We start from the raw sequence: 20,279 nt of genomic DNA, 5'->3' as shown, positions 1-20,279 counted from the left end.
AAAACTCACTATTCGATTAAAGGTAGTCCAAGCGTTGATGCTGGTGACTGCTCGCTAATGTGTTGTTTAAAAACTAGAAACGGTTAGCGCAGATAATTTCTTACGTAACCTTCTGCGAATATCCGAAACAAACTACTGTGTTGTCCCAGTTAACATACCCGAAAGTGTGGCAAACTGCAAAAGAACTGAATTAAATACTAATTCGGTCATATGATGATAACTTTATTATAAAGAAATCTATCTATAATAGGTGGTAGGAAATACAGCCTATTTATTTCTAACTTTGCTGTAGATATCACTACTTCCTATTACAGAGACCAGCATGGCCAAGTGTGTTAAGGCGTTCAATTCGTAATCCGAGGGTCGCAGGTTCGAATCCCGGTGGCACCAAACATGCTCGCCCATTTAGCCGTGGAGGCGTTGTAATGTGACGGTCCGTTCCACTATTCGTTGGTAAAAGAGTAGCCCAGGAGTTGGCGGTGGGTGGTGATGACTAGCTGCCATCCCTCTAGTCTTACACTGCTAACATAGTGGCGGCTAACGCAGATAGCCCTCGAGTAGCTTTGCGCGAAATTCAAAAAACAAACAAACAAACAAACGAGTTAAAGAGATTTTTATCTTCTCTAGAGTGAAGACCAAACCCTGAACAGCTGTCGACTTCAGGAACGCTGGACTTTCAAACCGCGGTTGTTGTTTTTATCTCACGTATCGACTCTTTCTGTTTCAGGGATTCTACACACTTATTAATCTCTAACGGTCACCTGTTGGTAGTTCATAATGTCAAAGCTGCCATGTTAGGGACCTTACAAACACAAGTGAAACAGTTATCGTGAAAACAAAATTTAAATAGAATATGTCATATCATTCATTTTAGTGTGTTTGTAGTTAAGCACAAAGATGCACAAGGTGCTATCTGTAGTCTCTCCACCACAAGTATCGAAACCTGCTTTCTAGCTTTCCCGCGACCCTCAGTTTACGAGTCGCACGCCTAAACTCGCTTGGCCATGACAGGCCTCTGATGTTTCTTAAAGGATCGGGTTAATATTTGGATATGTCTATCTTTCTTGGTGATCCGTAGCTTTGTTCCTTGGTGATGCGTGTCTGTGTTCCTTGGTAATCCGTATCTATTTTTACTGGCGAATCGGATCTGTTTTTCGTGGAAATTCGTATCTATCTGTCTTGGCGATCCATGTCTATCTTTCTTAGTGATCCATGTTTGTGTCCATGTCTCTCTCTGTTGATGATCCGTGATGACTGTATTTTTGGTGATCCGTGTCTGTGTTCCTTTTTCTAAGGTGGGAGATCTCTTGGAGATTGTGCAGGTTACATTAGAGTAGCCGTCCTGGGTTACACATGTATGTAAAGTCAGCTTGGGTTGAGGGTTAAAAATAAATCCCACTACCAAAAAGGCGATGATTTAAAAATTCTTATAAAGAGTCGTGTTTGTATCACACAATTTAAGCTAACCATGGTATCTGGAAGTTTCAACATTGAAAAATCCCTACAACCGATTGTGTTTTATGCCATTTCATTGGTAAAATACGTGGTGTTGACATCCAGAAAATTAATAAGAAATAGTAAAGCTAAACCTAACCTGGTGGCCTATTATAGAACTAAATATAATAGTAAAATTATTCTTTATTGGTTGTGATCTGAGTATAAGGGTCTGCTATAGAAGTTTATTCAATGGTTTGTTGAGGTTGGTATGGCTGAACGACAAGGAGATAAATAACACATTGAATTACCGTAATTAAATGTAGGAGATTCATAAAGTATGTCATAATACTTCTGTAATGTGAAAAATTGATTGTTTGTGAGTTTTGTGTATTTGGTTTGTCTCTCATTGTGGATGAGTGTAATACAAAAAGGTGCTTTCTCGCAATCCGAGGGCCGCAGGTTCGGATATATATTCCACTAAGCATGCTCACCCTTTTGTGCCCGGCATGGCCGAGCGCGTTAGGCGTGCGACTTATAATCCGAGGGTCCCGGGTTCGCATCCCAGTCGCGCCAACCATGCTCGCCCCTTTCAACCGTGGGGGCGTTATAATGTGACGGTCAATCCCACTATTCGTTGGTAAAAGAGTGGCCCAAGAAATGGCGGTCGGTGGTGATGACTAGCTGCCTTCCCTCTAGTCTTACACTACAAAATTAGGGACGGCTCAGGTTTCTCCTCCTGGTTGGGGGTTGTGCAGTAGGCTAACAATCTCCTCACTTAAAAAAAACAGCCTGTTAATGAATCCGCAAGCGATGCTCGCCCTTTCAGCCGTGAAGGCGTTACATAGTGACGGTAAATGCCATGGTATTGCTGGTAAAAAAAGATGACAATGGGTAGTGATGACTAGCTGCTCTCCCTCTAGTCTTTCAATGTTAGATTAAGGATTGCAAGCGCAAATAGCCCCCGTGTAGCTTTGCGCGAAATGTAAACTAAATCAAAACTAGAAACAATTACACTCCACATTTTGTGGGTACGTGATAAGGGTGACAATCAAATCCCAATGTTTAACTAGAGTAACCTAGCAGTGGATAATGTTTACTAGCTGCTTTTCTTTTAGTTTTAGGGATGGCTAGGTTCTTGCGTAGCTTTGCGCGAATATCTGAAAGAAACAAAATATCAAATATTAAAAATTTATATATATACATATATTGTTCACAAGACAATCTATAAGATATTTGTCCTAACATATATCCAAATCCAAAGAACAATATATTTCAAGAAAATTTGAGAAACAAAATGTGGACGACTCATTAAATTAAAACTGTAGCGCCATCTTTTGGATGACCTTTCACCTAAAAACAAATGAAAATTACATTCTGACTAAAAACAAACAAAGTGTAACAGAATGAACATTGCAGCTATCAGGCACGCATGCTAAAGGCTAGAGCAGGGACCCAAACGTTTTAGACCTGGATAGCTTCACATCAGAGAAAAAAACATTCCGGAGCCCTTGTAAAAAAATACATTAAAAATAGAAACAATCGGTTACTAATACCAGATAAAGTTTACTTCAAGCTTTTAGAATATAAAGTTATTAAAATATCAATATTTAAAGAAAAAATTATACTTCTACTTACGTCTTCAAAAATATCTTCTTGCAAAATTTATATCAGTAGAAGAATAGTATATTTATTTATTTAGTAGTGGCTCAGATGGGTTTGCTTTTGTTCACAAAGTAGTTCAATATTTGGAGTTATGGTTGTTACCTGTAAGTGCAAATTATCTTCGATATTTAGCCTGTTCCTAAATTTGGCCTTTGTAGCTGTATAGAGTGAAAATATTTGCTCACAAAGATATGTTGTTGGAAAACGAATCAAATTTTACATAGCTCTGTTACTTATTTGAGGATATTCCATTGCTATTTGAATCCAAAATTGTGTAATTTCTTTCTGCTGAAATTTTGTTTTTAAGGTAGAATCAGTTGGAATTTCTATAAGCTGTTCTTTCTCTTTCAAAGGCAAATCGTTGGTATTTGCAGATTCAACAAAGGGTTTTTGAATCCACAGTAATGTTTCTAAATAAGAAGGGAAGTTCTCCCCAGTAGTTGTACACAAATCAAATATGTGCTGCAAGACTGAAACTTTTGCATCTTCACTTAAGGAAATTTCATTCATAAGTAAAAAAACCACTGAGATTTTCGAGGCAGTTAAGTCCTTACATAAGTATACATTCACCCCAAAGTTTTAGCTTACGTTGAAGTGCTTCCATTTTACTCTGAGTTTTGAAGTATGTTACCCTGGTACCCTGCATGGCAGCATTCACTTCATTTAGACCGAAAAGGTAAGCCACTTTCTGTATCCAACATTTGTCCCTTAATTTGTGCGAAAGTTCAAAATGGCATTCAGATTAAAAAAAAAAAACCTATCTCCTCACGCAATTCATAAAACTGAGCGAGCAAAATATTTCTCGTATCCTCACAGAGTAAACTGAAGATCCTCGCATTGAGTGGTCTTAGTTTTATAAAATTAACTTTTTTCATGGCATCACCCAATACCTCTTTTAAGTCTTCTGACATTCGTTTCATTCCAAGCGCATGACGATGAAGACAACACTAAATACTCTCGACGTCCGGATGTTTCTTTACTTATGTGTGCCAATGCGCCTGAAAATTCCCCAATCATAGTAGCAGCTCCATCAGTGCAAATGCTTGAGCAAAGTTGTCATTGGATCTCGTGTTCTTCCGTAAATAAATCGACTAGTTTAAATATTTCTTCGCCTATTGTTTGAGAAAGATTTTTTTTTTTTTTTTTTGCAAATTAGCATGTATTCCTCAAAACTAGCTTCGTGAATTCACCAAACAAAAACAAGCAGCTTCGCATAACCTGCGACATCTGTTGATTCATCCATCTGAAACGAAAAAGTTGGACTCGCTTTTAGTCGCCTTATTGACTCCGTTAAGGGCCCGGCATGGCCAGGTGGGTTAAGGCGTTCGACTCGTAATCTGTGGGTCGTAGGTTCGAATACCGGGCGCACCAAACATGCTTGCCCTTTCAGCCGTTGGGGCGTTATAATTTAACGGTCAATCCCACTATTCGTTGGTAAACGAGTAACCCAAGAGTTGGCGATGGGTGGTGATGACTAGCTGTCTTCCCTCTAGTCTTACACTGCTAAATTAGGAATGACTAACACAAAATTCAAACAAATATATACATATATAATTCTTCTCCAGAGATTAATCACTTCCAATCTGTAGACACATAAGGAGTTCGTCACTAGTATTCGACTGGAAGCACGCCTAATGAACTGGAAAAAAATATAATGGATTTTAAGATCAGCCTCCCAACGCTTCCACTAATTTATTTGAAAACAAAAAAAGTGTGCATAATATAATTAACGTTTCCCTTACCAGTCTAAAGTATTTCATATATAATTCACCAAGCGAAGTTAGTAAACCTCTAAATGTATTCTTTTCTACACCAGCATTAACAGCATCCAATTAAAGCGAAGACCAGAATGAATTAATGTATTCGCTTATTCTCGAATGCACGTTACCTCAAATAAGAGATACTTTAGACGATTCTCCTCGTAACAAGCCGTTATCCACCTCAATTGATTTTCGTGAGTCCGAAAACTTAAACTAGCATTCAAAAGAGCCTCTATGAAATCCTTCTACGTTTGGAAATTCGAATCGATTTCCTTCGTTTCTTAGAAATAACACTTTACTCAGCAGGAATGCAATTAGCTACAAGGCTTAGCTCATTTTTTAACCAATTGTTTTCAATTCAGTTTGTTACTGTCTCACTCTTTACAATATTTCTCCACATAAAGCAAAGAGATCGATATGATTAGTTTTGATACGTTAAGCCTTAGACGCATATCTACATTTAGGTCTAAGACTCGTATAGCCACCCGATTAGGCTTAACAACGAGGATAAAACTACGTTATTATTATTATTTTTAATAACTTCAAACTGACTAAATCAGAATGTCCCAAGTACAATATTAGCTTGCAGAAGAACTTTTGTATTTCATTTGACAATCAGGGAAATATTATGAGTGTCTCACTACCCCCAACATTTGATAGAAAATTAATTAAAATGGGTCTAAACTCACATCCTGAATTTTTTAAATATTACGTTATAGTTTACCCAATGAATGTACAATAATAATACTATATGCATAAACAGTGTGCATGAAACTGAGATATGTACAAGATTAAAAACCAACTATCATGTAGCCTTCAAACTCAGAGAAACATATCTAGTTTACACGGGGTCGAGTGAAAATGAATGTACAGTTATTTCACTGATAACATAGTTTGGTTCTAACTGTAACTAAAGCAAACAATAATTAAATTTGTTCTTCTCGAGATCATGACGTTTTATTTAGTAAAACGGTACAGTTTCAACTATATACAGACTTTTTTGCCTCACCCTGTATAACAATGGGTAACATACATTATAAACTATTACTGTCATGTAATCCCCACCTATAGGCTGAACTGGGAGTTATTTTTAGACAACGATAAGAAAATTATATAAAATATTTTTTTTTGTTTTGAATTTCGCGCAAAGCTGCACGAGGGCTATCTGTGCTCGTCGTCCCTAATTTGGTAGTGTGAGACACGAGGGAAGGCAACTAGTTATCACCACCCACCGATAACTCTTGAGCTACTTTTTTACCAACAAATAGCGGGATTGAACGTAACATTATAACACCTACATGGCTGAACGGGTGAGCATGTTTGATGTGACGGAGATTCGAACTCTAATCCCTCAAATTACGAGTCGAACGCCCTGACCATCTGGACATATAAAATGTCATATATTTTTAAGCAGTTGGTCAGTTACGCAGGCCTGCGAATTTAAGGTTCATAAATAAAAACTATTTTGGTTTTAATAACTTATTTTACATAATTCAGCTACGCGGACTTCGAAAATAGTATTCATTCTCTCCTATCATATAAAGATTTTTTCAACAAAGCGGAAAGGAAAAAAAACAACTCTTTCCTAGATCAAACTTACAACAACTTTACCACAGAAAATATTTTTGGATCATTTACACAACCTCTTGTTTCCATAATGATGGGGCCTGGCATGGCCAAGCGTGTTAAGGCGTGCGACTCATAATCTGAGGGTCGCGGGTTCGCATCCCCGTCTCGCCAAACATGCTCGCCCTTTCAGCCGTGGGGGCGTTATAATGTATCGGTGAATCCCACTATTCGTTGGTAAAAGAGTAGCCCAAGAGTTGGCGGTGGGTGGTGATGACTAGCTGCCTTCCCTCTAGCCTTACACTGCTAAATTAGGGACGGCTAGCGCAGATAGCCCTCGAATAGCTTTGCGCGAAATTCAAAAACAAACAAACAATTGTGATGCATCAATAATATTGAAAAGAATAAAATATTATCAAAGTGCGCGCATAAACAAATACTATTCAGCAATGACATGTCATGCGGCCTGTTAACCGTTTATATATTAGCGGTGTGTTTCTCGTGGGTTCTAGAACGATCGGTAACACCAAGCTTGGTCTAGATTAATCTATAGCTAGCGGTTGTCAATATTTTAAACATAACAAAATGGGGTCCGATTTTAATGAAAGTGGTTCACTTATGTAAAAGTACGTATGAAGGTTTGTGAACATTTTTGTACGTGATGGAAAAAAATATAAATCGTTTTCGTATTCAATGTACAGGAATTACTGTAGAACATATTAAAATATTAAGACAATAAAACCATCTCAGGCAAATCACCAACGATCAATATTCAGAGCCGTAACAAAAAGCTTGTTTCTAAAAACTGTTACATATAACAGTACTGAATATCGTAGTTTGACTGTGTGGGTATTTGGGTATTGATGTTGTTAAATACCCAGGAGGGTCAGGTACATTTGACCTCTTCCTCCCTCCCGAACGATTATAGCGTCTGTCTTTAGGGTTTTGTTTTTTTTTTAAAGCTTTGGGCCAGAGTAAAAGTATAACATCATACTCAGGTCCATTTCAGGGCTCAGTCCATGCATGGACGAACAAGAAGTTTTTGGTTTTTTTTCATTTAATTTTTTTTTTTCCATTTAATTTTTTCCCTCGGTGCCCTTGATTGAGTGTCTTGGGTGGCCGGCAAGTTTACTTTGAATATCGTACCTATTATATATATGAATGATTTGAAATGCCGTTTCCAATGGAGTACCACTCACAGTCGAGCCATTTAATGACGTCATTTTTTGTGCCTAAACCTTTGCAACTCGTATTATTTGTACGTTACGGTGTCACTATAAGAATCGATTTCGACTTTCTCTCGTAAGAGTATCATTCTTATAATTACGTATTAGCAGTGTTAGTTAAGTGTTCATATAAATGTTGAATTTCGCTAAGCGTAGATGGTCCGCGGATTTGTGGTTTGTAACGCATTGTCCCAAAATCGTCCATATTTAATCATTATTAAAAATATTCAGAGACTGCCAAATAATCAGATGAAAAGAGTGCTGTGTAATTAAAGTAATTAAAAGATTAAACCGGTTCAATCCCGTGTCTAGATTACTCACGTACATGGTTAGTTAAGTACAGTTCTGAACGAACCTGGTGGCCGTGCAGGGCGTCTCACTGACGGCAAGATTAAAATATACATGAATTAAGAAACTGCTCCACAACACGTGCTGCCCACCAAACACTTTTGGCCGGATGATTTGACAAAGAGTGGAAGACTGATCGATTTATCTAGTAAAATACATCAGATCTAACGACGCTTTAAAATATTGGGTATCGGAGGCAGATATATAAGTCTCATTACAATGGCTGTTCCCGTACACCAAATGTCTATAAACACATGAAGAAATTCACACACAACTTATCAGCATATAAACACTGCTCTCTGACACGCCACTCCGAGGATGGGAGATCCACACCCCAGATATATTTCCATTTGCTCACATGGTGACGTCATCCATACTTTGTTTATCGTAATTGATTTTGGAATTTCATGGCGTTTAGAAAACTTCTCACGCATGCGTATGTGTTACCCTTTCAGTCACATAAAGTCTGTTTATGGACACTAAATATCAAACTTCGATAACTTTAGTTTTATTTGGACTAGAACTACTGATTAGCCGATAAACAAACGTGTTAAGTACCAGCTAATCTCATAATGAAACATATCGTTCAGTTTCATCACGAAATGTTAACCTGAAGATGACCTAGGAAGATCAAAACGTTGTTCTCTGCTTATCAATAAAAGTGTTAATACCCATACTAGCTGTTCTGAGATGCATTTTTATTTCAAATGAGTTTCTCGTCATCTAGAATAAAATATGTGTTGTGTAGACTCACATCATGAATCGTGTAGTGCCGAGACTCTTCACGAAATGTGTCGCGTAGGGTTACATCATGAAACGTGTAGTGCTGAGTCCCATCCTGAAAATGTAATGTTAATTGCTGAAGAGACTGTATTCTTCCTCGGGTCCATAACAATTCCTCGTCTATTTTATGTAGTTTATTGCCGTATATACATAATTACAAACAGCCACAAATAAAAAAATCAAACAATTAGAAATCATAGCATAGACCTCAAGAGCGACATCTATATCAAGAAACTGATTATAAAAGTTTTAATATAATAACTTTCATTACACTATGTAACAAATTTTGTTCCTGGATAGTATGTGTTATTTCGTAATTGCTTATGTTGTGAAAGTACAGAAAATGGCCATTATTCCCTTCAAACTTTGCTTTTGTGACCTGAATAATGAAATTTAGAAATTAACCCATTTTATATGTAAAAACGGGCAAATTTGCACATTTTCATTTACATAAGATCTGAATAAAACAACATATGAATCAAGATTTGCATGTATTTATACTAAAGTTATACAAAAATGTTTAGAAGTGAGTAGTTTCTCGAGAGTTGAGACTGTAATTGTAAATCACTTTCACGTATCAGCCCCCAAATATAGTCTCGGCATTAAACTTTGTTAGACCAAGATATCTGATCAAGTCATTGAGGTCTCTTTGGTTGGGGTAGTATGGGTTTCCCTCACCAGCTGTACCTCTGAAATTGTAATCTGGATTTTCAACACCTACCTCCACTTCTGCTTTGCTGCTCTCTTTTGAGGATGGCTGCTTTCTCTCTGGCTGAGTGGGTACAGGGAGCTCAAAACAGTGTGGCACTGGGGCGATGGATGATGGAAGCCCGACGTTTCGAAGGGCTCTCCATACAGAAGTAACAATTACTTGAGTGGTCAGTGGGCTCATGCCAAATTTTTGGAATAATGAACTTCATGGCTCTCTTTCACCCTCTGTACCATCCTGCAAAAGAGCAAAATAAAATTGTTATTGTGAAGAATAACTTTATTTCATCCACAACTAATGTGTAAGAGATTCACGCAAAATATTTTATATGTGATATTTTTTCTATACTATTTGAAATTTAAAAAAATATATATTTAAATTTTAAAAGGTATAAAATTTGTATAATATAAAATCTTACTATTCAAGGAAGCACAAATTGTCCGTCTTACCTTTTAGAGTTTTTTTGCAGTGCTCGCAGGTAAAATGAGATGTACTATCAGTTAGATTTCTGAATTACACAATTTACTGGAGTAACTTCATATAGATGTGTGTGTATTAGGGCAGTCTGTAGTTCGATATACATGGCATTTCAGCCATAAAGTGTGACCATTATAAGACCTAGAATATACATTGCTTTAGGTTTTTCTGCTCTTTGTTCGGCTGGTGGAATAGGGAGCACACTGTAAGTGGCGAACAAAAATTACATTAGTGTGATATGATAAAACACTTCCTCTTTCAGCCCTCGCTTTCTTAATAAAACCAGAAGAAAAAAAGGTTCTCTCAATCAAAGACAGAGTTTCCGACGTGAGACGAATTTTTAACCAAGTGGGAAACCTGCCGTTTGAAGCCAGCTTTATGAGTTGACACATGATACACAATAAAGCTTTGCTAATCGTGAATCAGGATAAAAACAACATTTTTTAATTTTTAATATTGATTCAGACAGAAAACGTACATGTGTAAAAAAACAAGAATGTCACACATCTTTTCTCGCTTCAAAAAAGTCACTGAAATTGATGTCACGCAGTTTTTTCTATTCAGAAAGTCGCTGGAATTGACGTCACACATCTTCTCTATTCAAAACGTCGCTGGAATTGACGTCACACATCTTCTCTATTCAAAACGTCGCTGGAATTGACGTCACACATCTTTTTCTCTTTAGTAAATCCACTGGAATTGATGTCACACATCTTTTTCTCTTTAGTAAATCCACTGGAATTGATGTCACACATCTTTATCTCTTCAGTAAATCCACTGGAATTGATGTCACACATCTTTATCTCTTCAGTAAATCCACTGGAATTGATGTCACACATCTTTATCTCTTCAGTAAATCCACTGGAATTGATGTCACACATCTTTATCTCTTCAGTAAATCCACTGGAATTGATGTCACACATCTTTTTCTCTTTAGTAAATCCACTGGAATTGATGTCACACATCTTTTTCTCTTTAGTAAATCCACTGGAATTGATGTCACACATCTTTATCTCTTCAGTAAATCCACTGGAATTGATGTCACACATCTTTATCTCTTCAGTAAATCCACTGGAATTGATGTCACACATCTTTATCTCTTCAGTAAATCCACTGGAATTGATGTCACACATCTTTTTCTCTTTAGTAAATCCACTGGAATTGATGTCACACATCTTTTTCTCTTTAGTAAATCCACTAAAATTGACGTCACACATCTTTATCTCTTCAGTAAATCCACTGGAATTGATGTCACACATCTTTATCTCTTTAGTAAATCCACTGGAATTGATGTCACACATCTTTTTCTCTTTAGTAAATCCACTGGAATTGATGTCACACATCTTTTTCTCTTCAGTAAATCCACTGGAATTGATGTCACACATCTTTTTCTCTTCAGTAAATCCACTGGAATTGATGTCACACATCTTTATCTCTTCAGTAAATCCACTGGAATTGATGTCACACATCTTTTTCTCTTTAGTAAATCCACTGGAATTGATGTCACACATCTTTATCTCTTCAGTAAATCCACTGGAATTGATGTCACACATCTTTATCTCTTCCGTAAATCCACTGGAATTGATGTCACACATCTTTATCTCTTCAGTAAATCCACTGGAATTGATGTCACACATCTTTTTCTCTTTAGTAAATCCACTGGAATTGATGTCACACATCTTTTTCTCTTTAGTAAATCCACTGAAATTGACGTCACACATCTTTATCTCTTCAGTAAATCCACTGGAATTGATGTCACACATCTTTATCTCTTTAGTAAATCCACTGGAATTGATGTCACACATCTTTTTCTCTTTAGTAAATCCACTGAAATTGACGTCACACATCTTTATCTCTTCAGTAAATCCACTGAAATTGACGTCACACATCTTTATCTCTTCAGTAAATCCACTGGAATTGATGTCACACATCTTTATCTCTTCAGTAAATCCACTGGAATTGATGTCACACATCTTTTTCTCTTCAGTAAATCCACTGGAATTGATGTCACACATCTTTTTCTCTTCAGTAAATCCACTGGAATTGATGTCACACATCTTTATCTCTTCAGTAAATCCACTGGAATTGATGTCACACATCTTTTTCTCTTTAGTAAATCCACTGGAATTGATGTCACACATCTTTATCTCTTCAGTAAATCCACTGGAATTGATGTCACACATCTTTATCTCTTCCGTAAATCCACTGGAATTGATGTCACACATCTTTATCTCTTCAGTAAATCCACTGGAATTGATGTCACACATCTTTTTCTCTTTAGTAAATCCACTGGAATTGATGTCACACATCTTTTTCTCTTTAGTAAATCCACTGAAATTGACGTCACACATCTTTATCTCTTCAGTAAATCCACTGGAATTGATGTCACACATCTTTATCTCTTTAGTAAATCCACTGGAATTGATGTCACACATCTTTTCTCTTTAGTAAATCCACTGAAATTGACGTCACACATCTTTATCTCTTCAGTAAATCCACTGAAATTGACGTCACACATCTTTATCTCTTCAGTAAATCCACTGGAATTGATGTCACACATCTTTATCTCTTCAGTAAATCCACTGGAATTGATGTCACACATCTTTTTCTCTTTAGTAAATCCACTGGAATTGATGTCACACATCTTTATCTCTTCAGTAAATCCACTGGAATTGATGTCACACATCTTTTCTCTTCAGTAAATCCACTGGAATTGATGTCACACATCTTTATCTCTTCAGTAAATCCACTGGAATTGATGTCACACATCTTTTTCTCTTTAGTAAATCCACTGGAATTGATGTCACACATCTTTTTCTCTTCAGTAAATCCACTGGAATTGATGTCACACATCTTTTTCTCTTCAGTAAATCCACTGGAATTGATGTCACACATCTTTATCTCTTCAGTAAATCCACTGGAATTGATGTCACACATCTTTATCTCTTCAGTAAATCCACTGGAATTGATGTCACACATCTTTATCTCTTCAGTAAATCCACTGGAATTGATGTCACACATCTTTTTCTCTTTAGTAAATCCACTGGAATTGATGTCACACATCTTTATCTCTTTAGTAAATCCACTGGAATTGATGTCACACATCTTTATCTCTTCAGTAAATCCACTGGAATTGATGTCACACATCTTTATCTCTTCAGTAAATCCACTGGAATTGATGTCACACATCTTTATCTCTTCAGTAAATCCACTGGAATTGATGTCACACATCTTTTTCTCTTTAGTAAATCCACTGGAATTGATGTCACACATCTTTTTCTCTTTAGTAAATCCACTGAAATTGACGTCACACATCTTTATCTCTTCAGTAAATCCACTGGAATTGATGTCACACATCTTTATCTCTTTAGTAAATCCACTGGAATTGATGTCACACATCTTTTTTCTCTTTAGTAAATCCACTGAAATTGACGTCACATCTTTATCTCTTCAGTAAATCCACTGAAATTGACGTCACACATCTTTATCTCTTCAGTAAATCCACTGGAATTGATGTCACACATCTTTATCTCTTCAGTAAATCCACTGGAATTGATGTCACACATCTTTTTCTCTTTAGTAAATCCACTGGAATTGATGTCACACATCTTTATCTCTTCAGTAAATCCACTGGAATTGATGTCACACATCTTTTTCTCTTCAGTAAATCCACTGGAATTGATGTCACACATCTTTTTCTCTTCAGTAAATCCACTGGAATTGATGTCACACATCTTTTTCTCTTCAGTAAATCCACTGGAATTGATGTCACACATCTATTTCTCTTCAGTAAATCCACTGGAATTGATGTCACACATCTTTCTTGTTTGTTTTTCATTGTTTTTTGAATTTCACACAAAGCTACTCGAGGGCTATCTGTGCTAGCCGTCCCTAATTTAGCAGTGTAAGACTAGAGGGAAGACAGCTAGTCATCACCACCCACCACCAATTCTTGAGCTACTCTTTTACCAACGAATAATGGGATTGACCGCACATTATAACGCCCCCACGGCTGAAAGGGCGAGCATGTTTGGTGCGACCGGGATTCGAATCCGCGATCCTCAGATTACGAGTCGAACTCCTTAACCCGCCTGGCCATGCCGGACCCACATCTTTCTCTGGTCAGAAAAGTCACTGGAATTGATGTCACACATATTTCTCGCTTCAGATAAGACACTAGAACTGTATTATTGTGTAATACAGCAGCGCCGTCTGTTTCTTGTAAAGTACACCTTTTCTTAGGCGTTTCTTGTAAAGTATACCTTTTCTTCCCAGACCTGGTGTCCAAGAAAGTGATATGTAAAATTAGATTTATTGGAATTTAGGTATTTTACTACAAAAACAGATAGATTATTAGGTTTTTAATTAATTGGGTTAAAATAACTGTACAGAACACCGTTGTAAAGCGCAAAGCTAAACACTAGGCTGTCTGTGCTCCGCCCACCACGTATTGAAATTCGACTTTTAACGTTGTATGTCTACACTTTATTTGTCTGTTGTCGAATCAAACACATTAGCTACACAGTGAGCTGTCTGTGCTCTGCTCACTACAGGTATCAAAACCCCGTTTTCTAGCAGTGTAACTCGTGGTGGGCAGAGCGCAGATAGTTCTTGATGAAAATAAACCCACTTGAAGCAAAAATGTATCTCAAAACGGCTGTTATGAGTGTTAACAATTTTACTGATAAAGCAGAGAACAACGTTTCGACCTTCCTAGGTCATCTTCAGGTTAACAAAGAGCACAGATAGCCCATTGTGTAGCGTTATGATTAATTCCAAGCAAACGAATCATTCAACTTCCTCGGCCAGTTGTGGGTTTGGTAGTGTCCCTCTTTGAAAAGTAACCTTTCACCTCAAAATAGCAAAAATCAAAAAGTGTATTGTTTACTAAAATATTCATCGATCGTATTTGTCGATAAAGAGAAATATGATCAGATAAAGTTTCTGGTAACTATATGATCTTCAATATATATTACGATATAATATGATATAAATATATATTCCACATGTCACGAAATGGTTGTAACCATTCAGTGTTATATTTCTACTGACAGAAAGAAACACTAATGTTTAAAAAACAATAAATTATTTACTACAATTTTAGAAATGACCAATAAGAAATGGAAATTTGTTTTTGTCGCCAAAATTTAGTAGCTGAAAACCATTTCGAAACTAAGTTGATATACTATCTGGAAACCATTTCAACACTAAGTTGATACACTATCTGGAAACCATTTCATCACTAAGTTAATATACTATCTGGAAACCATTTCAACACTAATTTAATATACTATCTGGAAACTATTTTAACACTAAGTTAATATACTATCTGGAAACTATTTTAACACTAAGTTAATATACTATCTGGAAACCATTTCAACACTAAGTTGATATACTATCTGGAAACCATTTCAACACTAAGTTAATATACTATCTGGAAACCATTTCAACACTAAGTTAATATACTATCTGGAAATCATTTCAACACTAAGTTAATATACTATCTGGAAACCATTTTAACACTAAGTTGATATACTATCTGGAAATCATTTCAACACTAAGTTAATATACTATCTGGAAACCATTTCAACACTAAGTTAATATACTACCTGGAAACTATTTTAACACTAAGTTAATATACTATCTGGAAACCATTTCAACACTAAGTTAATATACTATCTGGAAATCATTTCAACACTAAGATAATATACTATCTGGAAACCATTTTAACACTAAGTTGATAAACTATCTGGAAACTATTTTAACACTAAGTTAATATACTATCTGGAAACCATTTCAACGCTAAGTTAATATACTATCTGGAAATCATTTCAACACTAAGTTAATATACTATCTGGAAACCATTTTAACACGAAGTTGATATACTATCTGGAAACTATTTTAACACTAAGTTAATATACTATCTGGAAACCATTTCAAAACCAAGTTAATATACTATCTGGAAACTATTTTAACACTAAGTTAATATACTATATAGAAACCATTTCAACACTAAGTTAATATACTATCTGGAAACCATTTCAACACTAAGTTAATATACTATCTGGAAACCATTTTAACACTAAGTTAATGTACTATCTGGAAACCATTTTAACACTAAGTTAATATACTATCTGGAAACTATTTTAACACTAAGTTAATATACTATATAGAAACCATTTCAACACTAAGTTAATATACTATCTGGAAACCATTTCAAGACTAAGTTAATATACTATCTGGAAACCATTTCAACACTAAGTTAATATACTATATAGAAACCATTTCAAGACTAAGTTAATATACTATCTGGAAACCATTTCAACACTAAGTTAATATACTATCTGGAAACTATTTTAACACTAAGTTAATATACTATCTGGAAACCATTTCAACACTAATTTAATATACTATCTGGAAACTATTTTAACACTAAGTTAATATACCATCTGGAAACCATTTCAACACTAAGTTAATATACTATCTGGAAATCATTTCAACACTAAGTTAATATACTATCTGGAAACCATTTTAACACTAAGTTGATATACTATCTGGAAACCATTTCAACACCAAGTTAATATACTATCTGGAAATCATTTCAACACTAAGTTAATATACTATCTGGAAACCATTTCAACACTAAGTTAATATACTACCTGGAAACTATTTTAACACTAAGTTAATATACTATCTGGAAACCATTTCAACACTAAGTTAATATACTATCTGGAAATCATTTCAACACTAAGTTAATATACTATCTGGAAACCATTTTAACACTAAGTTAATATACTATCTGGAAACCATTTCAACACTAAGTTAATATACTATCTGGAAATCATTTCAACACTAAGTTAATATACTATCTGGAAACAATTTTAACACTAAGTTGATATACTATCTGGAAACTATTTTAACACTAAGTTAATATACTATCTGGAAACCATTTCAACACCAAGTTAATATACTATCTGGAAACTATTTTAACACTAAGTTAATATACTATATAGAAACCATTTCAACACTAAGTTAATATACTATCTGGAAACCATTTCAACACTAAGTTGATATACTATCTGGAAACCATTTTAACACTAAGTTAATATACTATCTGGAAACCATTTCAACACCAAGTTAATATACTATCTGGAAACTATTTTAACACTAAGTTAATATACTATATAGAAACCATTTCAACACTAAGTTAATATACTATCTGGAAACCATTTCAACACTAAGTTAATATACTATTTGGAAACCATTTCAACACTAAGTTAATATACTATATAGAAACCATTTCAAGACTAAGTTAATATACTATCTGGAAACCATTTTAACACTAAGTTAATATACTATCTGGAAACCATTTCAACACTAAGTTAATATACTATCTGGAAACCATTTCAACACTAAGTTAATATACTATCTGGAAACCATTTCAACACTAAGTTGATATACTATCTGGAAACCATTTCAACACTAAGTTAATATACTATCTGGAAACTATTTTAACACTAAGTTAATATACTATCTAGAAACCATTTCAACACTAAGTTAATATACTATCTGGAAACCATTTCAACACTAAGTTAATATACTATATAGAAACCATTTCAACACTAAGTTAATATACTATCTGGAAACCATTTCAACACTAAGTTAATATACTATCTGGAAACCATTTCAACACTAAGTTAATATACTATATAGAAACCATTTCAACACTAAGTTGATATACTATCTGGAAACCATTTCAACACTAATTTAATATACTATCTGGAAACCATTTCAACACTAAGTTGATATACTATCTGGAAACCATTTCAACACTAAGTTGATATACTATCTGGAAACCATTTCAACACTAAGTTAATATACTATCTGGAAACCATTTCAACACTAATTTAATATACTATCTGCAAACTATTTTAACACTAAGTTAATATACTATCTGGAAACTATTTTAACACTAAGTTAATATACTATCTGGAAACCATTTCAACACTAAGTTGATATACTATCTGGAAACCATTTCAACACTAAGTTAATATACTATCTGGAAACTATTTTAACACTAAGTTAATATACTATCTGGAAACCATTTCAACACGAAGTTAATATACTATCTAGAAACCATTTCAACACTAAGTTAATATACTATCTGGAAACCATTTCAACACTAAGTTAATATACTATCTGGAAACTATTTTAACACTAAGTTAATATACTATATAGAAACCATTTCAACACTAAGTTAATATACTATCTGGAAACCATTTCAACACTAAGTTAATATACTATCTGGAAACCATTTCAACACTAAGTTAATATACTATCTGGAAACCATTTCAACACTAATTTAATATACTATCTGGAAACTATTTTAACACTAAGTTAATATACTATCTGGAAACCATTTCAACACTAAGTTAATATACTATCTGGAAACCATTTCAACACTAAGTTAATATACTATCTGGAAACTATTTGAACACCAAGTTAATATACTATCTGGAAACTATTTTAACACCAAGTTAATATACTATCTGGAAACCATTTTAACACTAAGTTAATATACTATCTGGAAACCATTTCAACACTAAGTTAATATACTATCTGGAAATCATTTCAACACTAAGTTAATATACTATCTGGAAACCATTTCAACACCAAGTTAATATACTATCTGGAAACTATTTTAACACTAAGTTAATATACTATATAGAAACCATTTCAACACTAAGTTAATATACTATCTGGAAACCATTTCAACACTAAGTTAATATACTATCTGGAAACCATTTTAACACTAAGTTAATATACTATCTGGAAACCATTTCAACACCAAGTTAATATACTATCTGGAAACTATTTTAACACTAAGTTAATATACTATATAGAAACCATTTCAACACTAAGTTAATATACTATATAGAAACCATTTCAAGACTAAGTTAATATACTATCTGGAAACCATTTCAACACTAAGTTAATATACTATCTGGAAACCATTTTAACACTAAGTTAATATACTATCTGGAAACCATTTCAACGCTAAGTTAATATACTATCTGGAAATCATTTCAACACTAAGTTAATATACTATCTGGAAACCATTTTAACACTAAGTTGATATACTATCTGGAAACTATTTTAACACCAAGTTAATATACTATCTGGAAACTATTTTAACACCAAGTTAATATACTATCTGGAAATCATTTCAACACTAAGTTAATATACTATCTGGAAACCATTTCAACACTAAGTTAATATACTATCTGGAAACTATTTTAACACTAAGTTAATATACTATCTGGAAACCATTTCAACACTAAGTTAATATACTATCTGGAAATCATTTCAACACTAAGTTAATATACTATCTGGAAACCATTTTAACACTAAGTTGATATACTATCTGGAAACTATTTTAACACTAAGTTAATATACTATCTGGAAACCATTTCAACACTAAGTTAATATACTATCTGGAAATCATTTCAACACTAAGTTAATATACTATCTGGGAACCATTTTAACACTAAGTTGATATACTATCTGGAAACTATTTTAACACTAAGTTAATATACTATCTGGAAACCATTTCAACACTAAGTTAATATACTATCTGGAAACCATTTCAACGCTAAGTTAATATACTATCTGGAAATCATTTCAACACTAAGTTAATATACTATCTGGAAACCATTTTAACACTAAGTTGATATACTATCTGGAAACTATTTTAACACCAAGTTAATATACTATCTGGAAACTATTTTAACACCAAGTTAATATACTATCTGGAAATCATTTCAACACTAAGTTAATATACTATCTGGAAACCATTTCAACACTAAGTTAATATACTATCTGGAAACTATTTTAACACTAAGTTAATATACTATCTGGAAACCATTTCAACACTAAGTTAATATACTATCTGGAAATCATTTCAACACTAAGTTAATATACTATCTGGAAACCATTTTAACACTAAGTTGATATACTATCTGGAAACTATTTTAACACTAAGTTAATATACTATCTGGAAACCATTTCAACACTAAGTTAATATACTATCTGGAAATCATTTCAACACTAAGTTAATATACTATCTGGAAACCATTTTAACACTAAGTTGATATACTATCTGGAAACTATTTTAACACTAAGTTAATATACTATCTGGAAACCATTTCAACACTAAGTTAATATACTATCTGGAAACCATTTCAACACTAATTTAATATACTATCTGGAAACTATTTTAACACTAAGTTAATATACTATCTGGAAACCATT

At 34.2% G+C, this 20,279-nt stretch overlaps 2 protein-coding genes across 3 annotated transcripts in view; one reads left to right on the top strand and one right to left on the bottom strand.

Moving 5' to 3' along the window:
* The window catches only part of LOC143248677 (uncharacterized), a 61,146-nt gene that overhangs the window by 36,552 nt on the left and 4,315 nt on the right, over nt 1–20,279 (top strand). The window lies entirely within an intron of this gene.
* Nucleotides 8,885–20,279, bottom strand: part of LOC143248679 (uncharacterized) — a 46,109-nt gene continuing 34,714 nt past the window's right edge. Inside the window, exons 1-2 of one of the 2 annotated variants that reach the window (XM_076497286.1) lie at nt 9,941–10,324; nt 8,885–9,728 (exon numbers count right to left, since the gene is read on the bottom strand). In XM_076497286.1, coding sequence (XP_076353401.1) covers nt 9,360–9,674 — 315 coding nt within the window. In that variant the 5' untranslated portion in view covers nt 9,675–9,728; nt 9,941–10,324 and the 3' untranslated portion in view covers nt 8,885–9,359. Of the gene's footprint in view, nt 9,729–9,940; nt 10,325–20,279 lie in introns of those variants that run through there. The other variant, XM_076497287.1, reaches the window with a different exon arrangement.

Source organism: Tachypleus tridentatus, chromosome 4 (assembly GCF_004210375.1).
Source record: "Tachypleus tridentatus isolate NWPU-2018 chromosome 4, ASM421037v1, whole genome shotgun sequence".
NCBI lineage: Eukaryota > Metazoa > Arthropoda > Merostomata > Xiphosura > Limulidae > Tachypleus > Tachypleus tridentatus.
This window is presented reverse-complemented; position numbering and strand designations above follow the sequence as displayed.